Source organism: Pseudorca crassidens, chromosome 9 (genome assembly GCF_039906515.1).
Source record: "Pseudorca crassidens isolate mPseCra1 chromosome 9, mPseCra1.hap1, whole genome shotgun sequence".
NCBI lineage: Eukaryota > Metazoa > Chordata > Mammalia > Artiodactyla > Delphinidae > Pseudorca > Pseudorca crassidens.
The window spans coordinates 8,474,390-8,490,441 of NC_090304.1; the positions used below are offsets into that span (position 1 = coordinate 8,474,390).

At 62.9% G+C, this 16,052-nt stretch overlaps 1 protein-coding gene across 2 annotated transcripts in view; it reads left to right on the forward strand.

The window, feature by feature from the left end:
* The window catches only part of MACROD1 (mono-ADP ribosylhydrolase 1), a 152,287-nt gene extending 137,084 nt beyond the window's left edge, over positions 1 to 15,203 (forward strand). Inside the window, exons 4-11 of one of the 2 annotated variants that reach the window (XM_067748610.1) lie at positions 453 to 482; positions 13,162 to 13,278; positions 13,767 to 13,888; positions 14,012 to 14,042; positions 14,228 to 14,301; positions 14,686 to 14,767; positions 14,855 to 14,891; positions 15,059 to 15,203. In XM_067748610.1, the coding sequence (XP_067604711.1) occupies positions 453 to 482; positions 13,162 to 13,278; positions 13,767 to 13,888; positions 14,012 to 14,042; positions 14,228 to 14,301; positions 14,686 to 14,767; positions 14,855 to 14,859 (461 nt within the window). In that variant the 3' untranslated portion in view covers positions 14,860 to 14,891; positions 15,059 to 15,203. The remainder of the gene's footprint in view (positions 1 to 452; positions 483 to 13,161; positions 13,279 to 13,766; positions 13,889 to 14,011; positions 14,043 to 14,227; positions 14,302 to 14,685; positions 14,768 to 14,854; positions 14,892 to 15,058) is intronic. The other variant, XM_067748611.1, reaches the window with a different exon arrangement.
* The last annotated feature ends 849 nt before the right edge of the window (positions 15,204 to 16,052 follow it).

A 16,052-nucleotide genomic window follows, 5' to 3' on the forward strand; every position in this document is an offset into this window, starting at 1 on the left:
TGGCAGTCCAGTGGTTAAGACTCAGTGCTCCCAATGCAGGGAATGCGGGTTCGATCCCTGGTCGGGGAACTTAGATCCCGCATGCTGCACTGTGCAGCCCCCCCCAAAAAAAAGGAAGAAAGAACGAGTGAATGAAGGATACGTGCGGCCAAGGGTCGTCTGCCACTCTAGAGCTCACATGCAGCTGCTTCCGGGGTGAGCGGACCCGACCCTGCTGCCTCCCAATCCCACCGCAGTACCAGCCCCAGGCCCATTGGGAGCCTCAGCGGAAGAGGAAGTCCCAGCCCCTTCCGCCTCCTGGTTATCTGCCCCTGCTTCAGTGACCCTGTGCCCAGAGACCCGGGCTGGCCCTCAGGCCTGGCTGGCAGCCCCCCGTCGCCCCCCCCCCCCACGCAGCTGCATGCCCCACCAGCCTCTCCCCGACTGACCGCCTTCGTCTTTCTCTCTTGCAGCCAACAGCTCCCTGCTCGGAGGCGGCGGCGGTGAGTACACCCTTCCTGCGGCCTGGGGGTTGTCTGGGGGTCTGCTTCTCTCCTCCTGGCCCCTTCACCCGCGGAGCCCAGCTGGCTGCCATGCGCCTTCCCCGCAGCGCTCCCCTCGTCCCCATGGTGCGCCGTTCCCATCTCTCCATCTCTGCCCTTCTTTACCGCCTCCCACCCCATCGGCCTTGCCCGGCCTCGTCCTCACTGTGGATGAAGCCAGGCTGGCAGGCCCGGCTGCTTCGGCACTGGGTGACTGGGGTAGGTCCCCACCCTCTGAGCAGAGGCCTCCTGGTCTGTAACTGGGGGCTGGAGGGCCCCCTGAGGTTTCAAAGGGACTGGGCCTGGGCCTGGGACCGGGTCGTTGTGGGGCCGGGGCACAGGTGTGGTGGGGAAAGCCCAGCCCTGCCCCTGACGCCCACGGGCCCTCGGCCAGCCCTGTGCCCCTTTGGCCTCACCTGTGAGGGCAAAATTAGCATCTCTGCTCTGCCCTGCAGCCTCGCAGGGCAGCTCTGCCGCCGGGACAAGTTCTCATCGAGTCAGGCGGAGCTCCGCCAACGGTTAAGCCCACGAGAGTGCGTGTGTGTTCACTGTTGTCAAAGACTACCAGGAAGCAGGGGTTCCAGCAGGCCAGGTGGGCAGGGCGTTGGAAGTCAGCGTGGGCCCGGCCCCCAGGGACGCAGGGCAAGGTCAGCAGGTGCCGGCAGGAGGGGTGGGGCGACAGTCCCTATGGCCCCGGTGCCCGGCCAGCCCGGCACAGGCTGGCCACACCAGCCGCTCGGCCCCAGCCCCTCACCCCCCGGCTGGCGGGGCTGCCCGCTGTCTGTGCAGGCGGCAGTACGATTGGTGAGCTAGGGTCAGGGGTTAATGCGCCGTCGGATAAATCCCAGGGTGTGCTTACGGCAGTGGTGGCGGGGCCCAGGCCAGGTTTTAAAAGGGGAAAAATAAAAGGGGCCTCGAAGGTCAGGAATAAATAAGAGCGGCGTTAAGAGCTGTTGATGACCGGCCAGGATGCGGGATGGGGGGGGGGGCGGGGGGAGCCTGTTTGTGTTTAGAGATGCTTTCCCTCCCTCCCTCCCTCCCTCCCCTGCTTCTCCTCCAGCTTCCCTGTGGAGGTCACAGCTACCCTGGCGGCCTCACAGAATGAGGTGGATTCACTGGGGACTGGGGGTCTAGGACCCTCTTCTGAGCCAAGTGCCTGGACACATCTGCCGGGCACCAGAGGAGCCTGGTCCCTGCTTCCTCAAGCTCGCAGTGCAGACAGGAGCACCAGCACGACACAGGGTGGTCTGTGCAATAGGGGGGCTGGGGGCGGAGTGAGGAGTACAGGCTCAGTGTCCAGGCTTGGGGACCAGGGAGGCTCCTGCAGGAGGTGGCGCCTGCACTGGGACCCAAGGGATGGGTAGAAGGCAGCTGGTGAAGAGCAGTGGGAAGGGTGTGCTGGGCAGAGGGAACAGCACAGGTGAAGCCTGGAGTGAGGGAGAGCGTGGGGCATTCGGGGAGACTCCGAGGACTGGAGTGGTCGGAGCCCAGCCAGGAGGAGGGGAGACGGGAGAGGACTCAGGGGCCTCAGAGACCACGTGAGGAGCTGGATTTTTAGCCGTTCAGTTAGGAAGACAAAGGATCACAGAAAGGTGTGGGACTTGTAAGTCCTAAGTCAGGTCATCACCCTTCTTCTGCTCAAAATTCTGCCTCACCTCCTTCCTACGGCCCACGGGGTCTCCAGGCACCTGTCAGACTGCCTGGCCCTCTCCACTCTGTGTCAGCCACACTGACCTCCCTGCAGTTCCTGGAACAGACCTGGCCCGCTCCTGCCTCAGGGCCTTTGCACTGGCTCTTCCCTCTGCCCTGAATGCTCTTCCGCAGAGAGCCGTGTGGCTGCTCCCTTCACCTCTTACAAGTGTTTACTTGCATGCCATCTACTCGGTGAGGCCCACTCTGACCCCTGGAAATTGCAGCTCCCTGCCCCTGCCCCACCTCCCCAGGCCTCTCACACTGCTCTAGTTTTTATTTTCCTCCAAGCACCTCTCTCCTAATGTGCTATGTAATTTACTTGTTGATTATGTTCATTGTTCATTGTCTGTCTCCCCACTGAGAATGATAGCTCCAGAAGGCATGACTGTATCTCCAGCACTTAGGACTGGGGCTGGTGCATACAGTCGGTGCTCAATAAATGGTTGATAAATGAATGAATGAACTACAGGTAAAGGCAGGGACGGCCTTACATGTCAAGCAAAGAACTTGCTGATGAGGGCAATGGGAGCCACTGAGGTTTCAGGCAGGGCAGGGAGTGGCTCATAGATGGCCTGGTTACCTCACTCTGGGAGGTCAAAGGACAGCTGCTCTGGCCAGTTTGAGGGGGGAGGCCCAGTGGCGTCCCTCTAGCTCCCTTTCCTGCAGCACTGAGGGTGAGAGGAGGCTGGAGCAGGCCCCAGGCGCAGCCTGACCGACGCAGAGATGGATGGGGTGGGCCAGGACCCAGGAGGAAGTGGGCCCGGAGTCCAGCCTTTTAATGCCAGCTGAGATTTATGGAGCCGCCGCCAGTGCTCACGGGGGCTGTCACTCTGCTAATGTGATTGGAACAAGGCGGAGGTGGCAGGGAGGGGACAGGGGATAGGGAGAGGCTGGGGCTTGTGGGGGCCTGGCGCCCACCTGGGATGGGAATGGAAACAGGCGCCGGGCCCCCGGGATGTCCTCTGCTCTCACATCTGCCACCTGTACCCTCTACCGCCCCCTGGTCCATCCAGCCTTAACGCCCCGACCTGCCAGGAGGGAGGACACAGGCAGGGGCAGCCTGGGACTGGGGGGTCTGGGTCCCCATCTAACTCTGCCCGGACAGACCCTGGTCCTCCCAGGTGCCCTCTTCTCCCAAGTCCAGCCCTGCAGGGGTTCAGGCCTCTACCCACCCCCAACTTCCCACCACCACCCATTTACCTATCCAGCCACCACCCATGCCTGTAACAAGCACTGGTCCCGTTCAGTGCCCTGGCCACTCTGTTGAAAACTCCCCCAGCCAGCGCGGCCCTCCGTGCTGATCCTCTGCCCTGCCCTGTGCCTGTCCCCAGAGCATGGGCGCCCTTTCAACATGCTTGTGTTTCATGTTCATTTTCACTGCCTTTCTCCCCACTAGAACATACTCTCCCCAGGAACAGGGTTCAGGGGATTCCAAGCCCCTAGATCAGCCTTTATGGGGTGGTTAGTTGTACCCCTGTGTGCTGGGTGTGCCCTAGGAGCTGGGGACTAACAGCCTGCCCCGGGGTTCTCATACAGCCCTGTTGGGGAAGGGCAGCTGTCAGTTCAGAAAGGAGCTCTTAAAGGGGGGCTGAGGCTGGCCTGCAGGGCTGTGGTGCAGGGAACCACAGTGTTTACAGCAAGTATGTAGGAGTCTTCTGTCACCCTAAACTTCAGTGGGAACCCCCAGGGGCCGCTGGGGCCAAAAGGACTTAACCCAAAAGGTCCAGGGCCCCTGGGCCTGCCTCACTGGGGTTGGGCACCCACCAGGCCCTGAGGCCAAGGTAGGTGGTCTGATAACACAGTGAAGGCCCCCCACTCCGCATTCCTTCCCAGCACTCCTTCTGAGTGTGTGTGTATATGGAGCCAGGGAGGACACCTGTGTCAAACCCTGGGACTCAGGACTTGACCCTGCCCTCAAAGAGATCCATTTTGGTAGAAGTCTTCCCAACAGAGGGGGCATTTGACTTGGGCCCCGAAGACTGCATAGGAGTTCGTCGGGTACAGAGGGATGGAGAGGCCCACCGGGTAGAGAGCCCAGTGTCTGCAGTGGGGAGACCCACTCCTGCCTGGGGACGGCCAGGCCCACTCCTGCTCCCGCCTCCTTCCTGGAGAGCCTCTTACTGGCTCGATAAAAAATTCTTGTGAACAAACACTCTCCTATTGTATGGTAGGAAGGGCGGCGGGCCCTAAATCAGGATGGGAATCGACAGGGCCCTGAGCGCCTCCTGTTTATGGGGACTGAAATGTTTACTCGGCGATAAGGAGCCAGCCTTCTGGTAGAGATTTGTGCACTCTTTTTCAATTACCCCTCGTCTTTCTCTGCCACTTTCGCACTAAAGGGATAATAAATGTATCAGAGCGTTTCAATTATTCATCTAAATCATGACTGCGCCTGCCACGGCCAAGCTTTAGTGACAGATTAATTCAGGGCCGCCTTCCTCTGCTTGCAGCGGCCATCTCTGCTCCCGCCTGGCCAGAGCCCCGAGGGCCAGCCCGAGGGGTGGGCGGCTGGGGTCAGGCAGGTCCATGGCAGGGGCAGGGCAAGATGGAGCCCCGTCCACGCACCCGGAGGTCAGCGGGCCCGCCCAAACCTGCAGGCCTGTGAGGGCGCAGCCACCCCGCCCTCCTGCTGAGCGGCTCTGCACGCCCTCCTCCCTGTGCCCACACTGCAAGGCCTTGTGTGTGTCCCTTACACTGCAGGGTCCCAGGCATCTCACACCAGGGGGAAGCCAGAGGTGGCTCGCTCCCGGGATAGCCCTCTCCTGGCACAGGGCCTTTGCACATGCTGTGCCCGCCCACCACACCTTCCCACCTAGTTATCTCCATGTCAGGGCAGCCCCTCCCACCAGCAGCCCCCCAACATACACACACACACACGCACGCACGCACGCACGCACACACACTGTTCTATTTACTGAGGGGCCTGCCACGTTCCTGGCACTGTCCTCAGTGCTGGGACACAGCAGGCACTGGGACACAGCAGACACTGCCCCTCTTGGACCAGTATTCTGTCACCCTTGAAAATCAGACTCTTGTTTGTGTGATTAAGTACCAACTGCTCCCCATCAGGCTCCCCCACTAAGGGGCATGCACAGGGCGTCTGTCTGTCACCTCCTGGAAAACAGTAGGTGCTCAGTGGGGACCTGTTGGTGGCCCGGCCATGCCCAGGGGCGCCTCCCCCCAGCGCAGGTATCTGTGTGCACTCCTCCCCCACCCACCATGCAGGCACATGGCTCAGGCAGAACCTGCCCCCCGGGGCCCAGCCTCTCCTCTCTCCACACAGGGACCCACGAGTCCGGGGGGGGGCACCCTCTTTCCTCTCTCTGTCTCCGTCTGAGTCTCCCTCGCCCCCACTCGGTCTGTCTCTTGCCATCTCACTCTCGCTCCATCTCTGTCTCGCTCCTCCACACGGCTCCTCTGGCACGTGCACTCTCTCCACCTCTCGCTCTCTCCTGCTCACTCACCCTCAGGATTCAGGCCTCCACTTCTGCCCAGCTCACTTGCCATCCCGCGCACCTCCACCTGGCACTGTCTCCATCGCCCAGCGCCGCTGATCTGTGATTGCTTCCCGGCTCTGCCCCGATTAGCTGGCGCCTAGCACAGCAGGCAGACAGGGGGCCCCCGTGGCCCTCTCCAGGGCAGGCTGTGTGGGCCTGACCAGCCAGTCCTGAGCACGGCTCCGTGCCAGGCTGCGGCGGGTGGGTGCATGGGGCGGGTGTGGCCAGAAGTTGTCTGGGGCAGGGGGCCGTGCCGCGGCAGAGAGGGGAAGGGCATTCCTGGACAAGGGCACAGCAAAGGGCCCCAGGGGCCGTCTCAGACCACGCTCCTGCCCCACTGGCCCCTTCCCACTGCGATGGTTCCTGCGGATGCAGCCCTGCCCTCCCACCTCTCCCCCTGTTGCCCTGCTGAGCCCTCTGCCTGGACCCCTCCTCTCCTGACCTCCCCAAAGCCTTTCTTCTCATCACTCAGGGCTTTGGTCAGATGCCACCTCAGAGGCACCTCCCCAACCCTGAACCGCACCCATGCCTGCCCAGCTCCCTTCCCTCTCCTCTTGCTCTGGAGTGTGTTTCCTTCTGCTGTTTCACCGCGGTGATATTAGAGCCGCACTTCGCCTCCCTCACCCAGGGCCTGGCGCCTGGCGGGTCCACCTCCCCACTGCCCAATGCCTGTGTCGAGGATGGTGGGGGAGGCATGCGGAGGCCGGATGTCATCTAAGGCGGAGGCTGGAGGGAGCCCCAGCCTTGCTCAGCGTTGATGGTTTTATTTCGTGGACTTGTGGGAGCCGTGGGAGGTTTCATGAGCAGGGGAGTGACATGGTCCCCCAAGTAAAGGCCCCAGCTGAGGAGAAGGATAAGGTGCTAACAGCTGCCAGGCGTGTGGAGTGCCCCCTGCCTGGTTGCCAGGGCCTTGCTGGGCTCTCCCTGCGGAATCTCACCCCCGTCACAGCACTATGGGACGCACGTACCGTTAGCATCTCCATTTTGCAGATGAGGAAACTGAGGCACCGAGTCCCTTGAGCTGAACCGTGCTCCCCTCCCCCACCCCTCAGCCAGCCCTCCCTGGGTGGGAGAGAGAAGGGCGGGGACTCCAGCTTCGGCGCTGTGGCCTGTGCCCCGCCCCCAGCGGGCAAGATGCGTCCAGGCCCCTGCCGGCGGCTGCCAGGGGGATTTTTAATAACGGGAGTGATTTTTGCATGATGAATGAGGCGCTGCCATTGTGTCCATAATGAAGCCCTAATGTTTGGAAATCCCCATTTAAGGAGCTGGTCTCACCCCATAATGAATTTCAGATCACATGGCGGAACTGTCGTTCATCCATCTTCTCCCCGGGGCGCCCACCCGCCTTGGCCCCTTGAGGGCGGGTCCTGGCAAGGGTGGGCTCTGCATCCCGCCCCCCACAGTGGGCTGAGCCCAAGGCTAGCACAGAGCGGGGGCTGGCACGGGTTTGCTGACTGAATGAGTGACCAGGAGCGTGTAGGCAGAGGCCGAGGCAGTTCTGGCAATGGGGTATCGTGTGGGGCTGAGGATCCCAAGTCTTGGCCTGGGCCTGGGAGGAAGATGGAGGCCAGAGATGAAGAGGGTAGGAAGGGCCAGAGAGAAGGGGGCTCGAGGCCCTGGGCTGGGCCACTTGGCCAGGCTTTGTGGCTGGGCCTGCCCCCTGCAGGTTAGGGGCCTGGGGGTGCAGCGGCTCAGGCTTCTGCCCTCTTTCAGCCCTGGCATTCGGCGTTTGTGCAGGTGGCTGGGATGGGCGGCAGCTGCTGGCTGCACCAGTGTGGCTGGAGAGGGAGGGCTCTCAGGCCGGGTGCCCAGCCCCTGGGGCCTGCGGGGTGAGACATCTCAGCGGGAGGTGGTCCCGAGGGCCCAGACCCAGGTGCCTTCCCAGGCTCGAGAGGTGCACCCCTCCCCTGGCCCCGTGGGCCTCAAGCTCACCCCTCTACCTCCCCAGCCCTCTCTGCCAGGGCTTCCTGGGTGACATTTCCACCTGGCAGTGTGTCCCATCCCAAGAGCATGAGGGACAGAGGAGTCTTCTGCCTGCGGAGTCCATGGCTGTGCCTCGGTCTCCCCATCTGTAAAATGGGGCGACATGTGATAACGTGCAGGGCCCTTTGGTACCGTCTCGCACTGAACGCTTACACCAAATGCAGAGGGAGGTGCTGTTACTGAGCTTGTACAGATGAAACTGAGGTGCAGGGAGGTGAAGTGACCCGGCGGAGGGGTGGGAGAGCTGGGGGGAGGGGGCCTTGGGTCTCTCGGGGCCAGGTCTGCTCTGCTACCAGGAGCTGTGGCCCACCCAGCCCCGGTGAGCTCCTTTCAGAGGCTCTGAGACTTGGCACCCTGGGAGGGCGCTGCCCAGGCCCATCCTCTCCCTCCGCTGCCCTGGGGACCCACAGGAGTCCGCAGGGCAGGGCTGGGGCTGCCCAGGCAAGGCCTCACAACCCCCACCTGGCTGAGAGTGGCTTTGCCTCCACGAGCTTTTGTCCCTGTTCCTGTGAGATGGAGGCTGGGGAAGCGATTCTGAGCCTCTGCTCTCCTGTAACTGTGAGATCCTGGGCGAGTTGCTTAATCATTCTGGCCTTTAGTCCCCCACTGGCCCCCCGCCCGGCCACCTCTCAGCAAACCTCAGTCCTCCCCACAAACTTTCTGAGGCCAGTTCTGAGGCTCAGAGAGGTTAAGTGACTGGCCCAAAGCTACTAGCAAGCTTGTGGGCAGGATTTCTGGAAAGAGAAATCCCAGAAGGGGGCGAGCGGGGGGGCCAGACCCACAGGACAGTGGAGGGGAATGGGGGGGAGTTGGAGGGGTAGGCCCAGGGCCAGCCAGGGTCTCCTGCCCTCTGTCAGGGGCACAGCTGCCCTCCTCTTCCCCAGGCCACAGGCCTCCTTGTATTCCTGTAAATAATTAATTAGCCCCTGCTTGCTTGTTTGTTTAGCATGAGGAATGCTCCCCCTCTGAGATGCATTCATTGCTGAATAAATTTAAATATCTAATCTTCCCTTCATGAATATTACAGCACTCTAAATAGCGGTCAGAATACCCTAAACGCCTTGGCAAGTGGCCCCCACGGGAGCCTGTCTGCTTCACCTCCACGGCTCCGAGGAGGGCCCGGCTCCAGGCCCTGCCCTCTCCCAGCGCCCTCCCGGCCCTGGACTCGCGAGGCAGGGGCTGAGTCTGTGTTGATGCTCCTGAAGGCTCAGTGCAGGGCTGTGGAGGCCACACCGATGGCAGGAGGCTGGGGTGGGCTTCCAAGCAGGGGCGGCTGGCTTCTCTGGGGGACGTGCCTGGAACATCTGTTCCAGTCAGGGCTGGAACAGAGAGAGGGCAGACAGGGCCCCCAGACAGAAGAGATCAGGGAGGCAGGAGGACGGGGAGAGCAGGTCTCCCAAGGCAGCCTTGCTGGATCGGATGGAGACAGTTAGTGGTCAGCCTGTGGGTGCAGCTGAACAGTCGTGCAAGAGGAGGGTCCCAGACCAAAGGTCCCCAAAGCAGTCCCTCTGTCGGGAGGGGGATATGTAGATGTGGGGAGGGGACAGGAGCCAGGCTGCAGGGGCCAGCAGTGAGGAGACAGCAGCCGTAGACAAAACGTCTTCCCAAAGCGTTTGGGTGAGGAGGGCAAACAGTAGACAGACAGCCAGGGTGGGAGGGAGGCTCAGGATGGGAACGGAGAGACAGGTCCTTTCATGGTCCTGGAGGAAGTAGAGCAGTCCAGCTGTGTCACCTTGGGCAAGTCTCTCACCCTCTCTGTGCCTCAATTTCTTCTTCTCTAAAGCAAGAATAATAATAGCACAGCCAGGCTGTGAGGCCCAAATAAGACGGTGGATGTACATGGCTCAGCGCCTTGCTCACCAAGAAACTGTCGAGGGACTTCCCTGGTGGCTCAGTGGTTAAGAATCCGCCTGCCAGTGCAGGGGAAATGGGTTCAAACCCTGGTCCGGGAAGATCCCACATGCCACGGAGCAACTAAGCCCGTGTGCCACAACTACTGAGCCTGCGCTCTAGAGCCCGTGAGCCACAACTACTGAGCCCGAGGGCCACAACTACTGAAGGCCACGGGCCTAGAGCCCATGCTCTGCAACGAGAAGCCACCCAATGAGAAGCCCGTGAACCGCCACGAAGAGTAGCCCCCACTCGCTGCAACTAGAGATAAAAGCCCGCGTGCAGCAACAAAGACCCAAGGCAGATAAAAATAAGTAAATTTTTAAAAAATTTATTAAAAAAAAAAAAGGGCTTCCCTGGTGGCGCAGTGGTTGAGAGTCCGCCTGCCAATGCAGGGGACGCGGGTTCGTGCCCCGGTCTGGGAAGATCCCACGTGCCGCGGAGCGGCTGGGCCCGTGAGCCATGGCCGCTGAGCCTGCGCATCCGGAGCCTGTGCTCCGCAACGGGAGAGGCCACAACAGTGAGAGGCCTGCGTACCGCAAAAAAAAAAAAAAGAAGCTGTTGAGGCTGAAATTAAGGAGCCAGACCTAGGACCTTAAAGGTGGAAGAGCGAGGCAGAGGCTGAGGAGGGAGGCAGAGTGGCCTTAGGGCCATCGTCCAGGAGAGGAAGGGTTCAGCCCTGACCTTAGTGGAGGGACATCTGAGGAAGCCCCTACCACCCATGTGGGCTCAGTCTCCCCAGGAGAGACCTCAGGTTTTCTGCTGACTCGGAGTGAGGTGGGGGTCAGGTTGGAGCTTTGAGGGATTTGGGGTTTGTTTTTTAAACTGTTTTTGGAGTATAGTTGCTTTAGAGGGTTTTTGGATGTGGCTGACCAGGGAGGGGACCGAGGGTTAATTGGTATGAACTGGGGCACCCCCTAACCAGGCAGACCCAAGGGCCAGCTGCCCCAGGGTCAGGTGGGGAGTGGGGAGGAAGGACATTGTCTTTGGATGGGACCCCAGGAAGCCTCCTCCTTCTGGTCTCCAGGGCTCAGCTTAGCCCAAGGAAGAGCTGGGACCGGGCCTGGGGGTCAGAGCCAGGGGAGGTACAGGTCATGGTGGGAGACATGGGAAGGGGCAGCCCTTTGGGCTGGGGGCCTCCTCTGGCACTCAGGGATGGGAGAGCCACAGGCTGCTGTGTGGACAGGGAGTGGGGGCAGGAGGGGGCCTGGCTGCTGAAACCCTGAGTGCCAGGGCTAGTCTGGGCGCTGGCTTCTTGGGGGAAGGGTGAGCAGGGGTGGAACCCCGGGCCTGTCCCTCAGCTCTGCGTTGGGAGAACTGCTCCCTGGGCACCTGCACACGGCCCCGGCCCTGTTCTGTATGCTGCTCGGGGGACTCCAGCCCGGGGGCTCTGCCAGCGCCAATTCCTCCCTCCTCCTACCCCCTCATGCCCCCAGGTCAGCCCCAAAGGCTTGGCTGCAGGCCTGTCCGCTTCTGCAGGAAACAATAAGTCCCTCAAACACAGATCTCGCTGAGCGCCACTTTCACACGGCCCCCACAGTGGGCCAAGGTTGCCTGCAGGGTGGACAGCACGGGGAGATGGCAGGCAACCAGGTGGGAAGTGGATGAGACCACTGGGGCAGGGCTGGGAGGTCCCCAGGTGAGCCGGCTCCGGCAGGTCCCTGTGCTAACCCCGTACGCCCTGGACGCTACTTCCCACCCTGCTCCCTGGTATACACGTTGGGCACCTGCCCATACAGTCTCACTGACCTAGTAATAGCCAACACTGGCGTCGCCTTCACTCATGCCTTAAGCACGTTACAGGAATTAACTTAATCCTTCCAATACTCCTATGAGGTGGGTACTACTATTATCCCATTTTACAGATGGGGCAGTCGAGGTCCAGAGAGGTTAAGTGCCCTGGGTCACACAAATGTGACTGGCAGAGCTGGCATCTGAACCCAGGCTGCGCAGCTCCACAGCCCCTGCTGTGGCACACCGTGCTGGGTGGGTCGCCTGGCACCCCCACCCGGGACAGACACACTGCACGTGGACGCTGTACACCCACTGTGCCACACCTTGGACACACAGCCCAGGGCCCCACTCTCTGCCCCCTCCCATTGGGTGCCGCAATCCTCATGTCTGCCCAAGAGGAGGAGGCGGGGGACCCAGTCCCAGATTCCCTCCCCGGGTTCCCCCCAACTCCTCTACCCCACCTGCCCACCCCCACGCCTGGGGCGCTCTGGGAAATCGCCTGGTGCCATCCCTGAGTGAAGTCGCAAAATTAGGTTTAATTGGCCTCACAGCGCATAAAGGAAAACAGAAGAAAAGGGGGTGGTCCAGTTGGTGTCCCTGGTCCTGTGCCAAGATGTTGAGGGTGGGGCTGTGATGAAGGAGCTAGGGCCTCAGTTTGCGCATCTGTAAAATGAGGAAATGATAGTCCTTTCCTGCTGCAGAGCATTGAGCTCCGTGTCCAAGAAGCCCCTGACACAGGCCTAGGGTGCAATCGGAGCTGGGGACCTGCCAGAGGTGGGTCATGTTCTCCTGGCCAGGTTGTTAACGCCTCCCCTGAGGCCGGGGTGTGGGGGGTGCGGGGGGCGGCGCGGTCACTGTGCCTAATTATCAGATGAGGCAGTGGACGATCTGGGAGCGGGGAAAGGGCTTAATAAGGTGCGGCGGGGCCAATGAGGGACAAGGCCAAACCCCGCCTGTCCCTCGGCGCCGCGGGAGGGAGCGAGGTCGGACAGGAGAAGAGTCTCTTAGGCCTGCGCCCAAGTTGTTTATCGGGGTCCAGGTCCCCAAGGTCGCTAGCGAAGCCCCAGAGCCGCCCTCGGATAAACAAGCCCAGGCCCGGCCCCAATTAAGCCGGATGCACTAACGAGGCGGCTCGTTAACGAGCTGGGGTGCACTCCCGGAGACATCTGCGCGGCCCGGATCACCTTCCCCGCGTGGCGCAGGAAAGGAGCTGGAAGACCTAGCTCAAGGCCGGGATCGGATCTGCCTCTTATAACTAGGTGGCCTCAGTTTCCGCGTCTGTAAAGTGGGTCTTAGAGTTTGTAAAGTAGGTCCGAGGGGCCTCGCCTTGAGAGGTCGCCCTTGGGACTCTGGGCTCCTGGCGCGGAGGCGGCGACTGGTAGCGGGCCCCGCGGCGCGTCCGGGCCGGAGCCGGGAAGGCGGACTTACCCCTAGCCCGGCTCGGGCTGCCGTTCCTGCCGTCCCGGACCCTGCCTCTCGGAGCCACCTCGGCCCGGAGAGACCCCAACCCCTCCCGCGTCCCTGCCAAGAGCCCAGGAAAGAGCAGGGCGGGCCGGGCGCGCCCCCTGCCGGCCGGTCTGCGCCGGCTCCCGCCGGGGCCCGCTTTGGCCCCTGTCTCCGCCTCGATTTCCCTAGACGTGAAACAAGTGTGGACCAGGGGTGGGGGTAGGGGGTGGAGGGGTGAGGGAGCGTCTGGAGGCCGCGGGAGAAAGGCGAGGTGCCCTGCGAGTCCCAGCACAGCCAGGGGATCGGGAGTATTCGGTCTGTGGGCCTCGGCCTTCTCTGTAAAACGGGCTCAGGCGTGCGGCAGGGAACCCCAAGGCTCACTGCCCCGTCCCCTGCAGTGGACGGCTGCATCCACCGGGCCGCCGGACCCCTCCTCACCGACGAGTGCAGGACCCTTCAGAGCTGCGAGACCGGCAAGGCCAAGATCACCTGCGGCTACCGGCTGCCGGCCAAGTGTGAGTCCCCGACACCCCCACCCCGGTGGGGCGCAGACTGGGCGCCTGTGTGAGTGCTGTAACTGGGGGTTAGGGGTGCACGCTCCACAGAATTGCTGGAGGCCTCCTCGGGGCACTTCTGAAGTGCCAGGATCTGGCCCCTCCTCGCCTTCCCCAGGAAGCCGGTGGCGGGAGGGGATGCGTGGAGGCTGGGGAGGGCCCAGGACTTGGAGGGTAAGAGCTAAGGAGGCAACGCCCCATTGCCTCAGCCGGCTGCCTACAGATGTGGGGAGGGGCTCAGCGTGGGCCTGCCTGTGTCTGTGGAAGCGTGAACTGAGGCTCGAGGGTACACCTGTGTGCCGACCTGGGTGGGGCCCTTCCCCGGGGAGCCTCAGAACTTGGGGAGGAGGGGGCTTGTTTCCTGTCCGCTCCAGGGCCCAGGCCGGCAGGAGGGAAAGCCGAGGACCGCACGGAGCCCCCGGCCGGTCTGATCCCGTCGCCTCCCACAGATGTCATCCACACGGTGGGACCCATCGCCCACGGAGAGCCCAGCGCCAGCCAGGCTGCCGAGCTCCGCAGCTGCTACCTGAGCAGCCTCGACCTGCTGCTGGAGCACCGGCTCCGCTCGGTGGTGAGGGGCGCCAGGCGGCGGGGGCGGGGGCGACGTGAAGCCGGGGGCGGGGCACGGCCTGGCGGGAGGCGGAGCGGAGAGTGACGCGGTCCCCAATCTCTTCTCACCCCCCCCCCACCCTAGGCGTTCCCCTGTATCTCCACAGGAGTGTTTGGTGAGTGGGGTCTAGAGGAGGAAGGGCGTGGGTGGGCAGCGGGTGGGCCCAGACGCAGGGAGGGGCCCGGGAGGGCGGGGCAGGGGCAGGGGCCCGGTACGGCGGTGGGTGGGAGCCGAGGCGAAGCGGCGAGGGACGGGTGGGAGCTTGGCACTCACTCCCGCCCCACCGGGCCCGGTCCGCAGGCTACCCCAACGAGGCGGCGGCCGAGGTAGTGCTGACCACGTTGCGCGAGTGGCTAGAGCAGCACAAGGACAAGGTGAGCCCTGGGCCCAGCCAAGAGGACCAGACGGGGGTGGGTGGAGGGGCGCAGCCCGGCCCCGCTGACCAGCCCCACCAGCTACGTACAGAGTGCTGGGCACATGGGGTTCAGGCCTTGCCACTGCTCTCTGCGTCCCCTCTCCTTTCCTCGGGGCTGTTTCCTCCCCGGCAACCAGGGCGCAGGGTAGTGCGAGAAGGCAATAGCACACCACACCATGAGCCCCTTCTGCAGCCTGAGCTCTAAACTCAGGTCGAAGAGCGCCCGAAGGGCGAGGCAGGTGCAAACCTGCTGGGACGGGGCGGTGTTAAGACCGGGGAGCCGGGGAGCCGGGGAGCCGGGGTGTGGGTGGTTTCCGCCCAGGCTGAACAGGCCCTGGCGCAGGTGGACCGGCTCATCATATGCGTGTTCCTGGAGAAGGACGAAAACATCTACCGGCAACGCTTCCCCCACTACTTCCCTGTCGGTACGTACCCCGTGGTGCGCGCCCCGGCCAGCCCCTGCCCCGCCCACATCCACCCCGGGCGGGCTCTCACTGTCCTCTGCCTTCCAGCGTGATGGCAGCCCGCCGCCTACCCTGACCAGGACTGGTAAGCAGGGCCTGGCCCTCCGTGTGGCTGCCCACTAACGTGCCCACTAACACACCCGCTCACCCCGCGCTCCACTCACCCCCACGCAGGGAAGCCAGGGAGGCAAGCCTGGGAAGCTAGGGGAGGCCCACAGCCCACATGCTCTGACCTACTGGCTTTGCCCACAGACTCGTCTGGGCCTACCGGACCGCGCTCCCAGCTCTAAGAAGTCGCGGAAGCCTGCAGCAGGGCCTGGCTTGGCCACCCTATTCTTTCCCTCCGCCCCCTGCCCCCTCAGCAGCCTCTATTCTAATAAAGACCACTACTGTTGCAGCTCCTACTGTCCCAGCCCTGGCTGGGGGCGGGTGAGGGAAGCAGCCCAGGTGTGGACAGGTGCTTTGGCTTAAAGGGGCTGGCGAGAGCTCTTGGTGAGCTAGGCAGGTGGAGGCACTGGCCGGACAGCAGAGGTGGGCAGCAGCACTTCACATTTATTGAGGGCCTGCCCCCAAGGAGCTCACAGCCTGGGGGCCGAGACCCCACATGTGCCGGGGGGAAGAGAAGAGGTGAAGGCAAAAAGGAAGGCGATGCAGACACCGCGGCCCAAGCAGTGGGGGTGCAAAGCAGGCACAGGCAGCAGGCCGAGGGGAGGGGTGCAAAGAGAATGGTGGCCTGGCGAGCCCCACTAGGCCTGGGCGTGGAGGACCAAGCACAGGCTTGAGGACTGCCCCTCCCCCGCCTGGTTGGCACCACCTGGGGTGCTCTGGGGTGCCCCCGCTCCTCCACCTGCCCTGAGCCAGGCCCCACCATCACGCCGGCCCTCTCCACCCGGGACTCCTCCACCATGCAGACCCCTGATGGAGGGCAGGCAACCCAGGCCCTGGCCAGGACAGCAGGTGGAGGCGGGGCCTATGGGGGGGCAGCTTGAAGCTCTGGTGGTCCTGGGTCCCTGGGCAAGTCTCTGAGGAACTTCCACATCCCCATGGAAGCCCCTGGCCAGCTAAAGAGGGAAGGGGCAGAGCCTCAAGGGAAGGAAGCAGAACCCCAATAAGCAGAAGGGGTCCCCAAGAGGCCTAGCCCCCTCAAAACTGCTCCTGGCGGGGAAGCTTGGGGGTGGACAGGTGGAAGGCTGAGAGGAACCCACCTGAGGGGAAGGGGGGCAGCCAGACACAGAGCAGCCAGGTG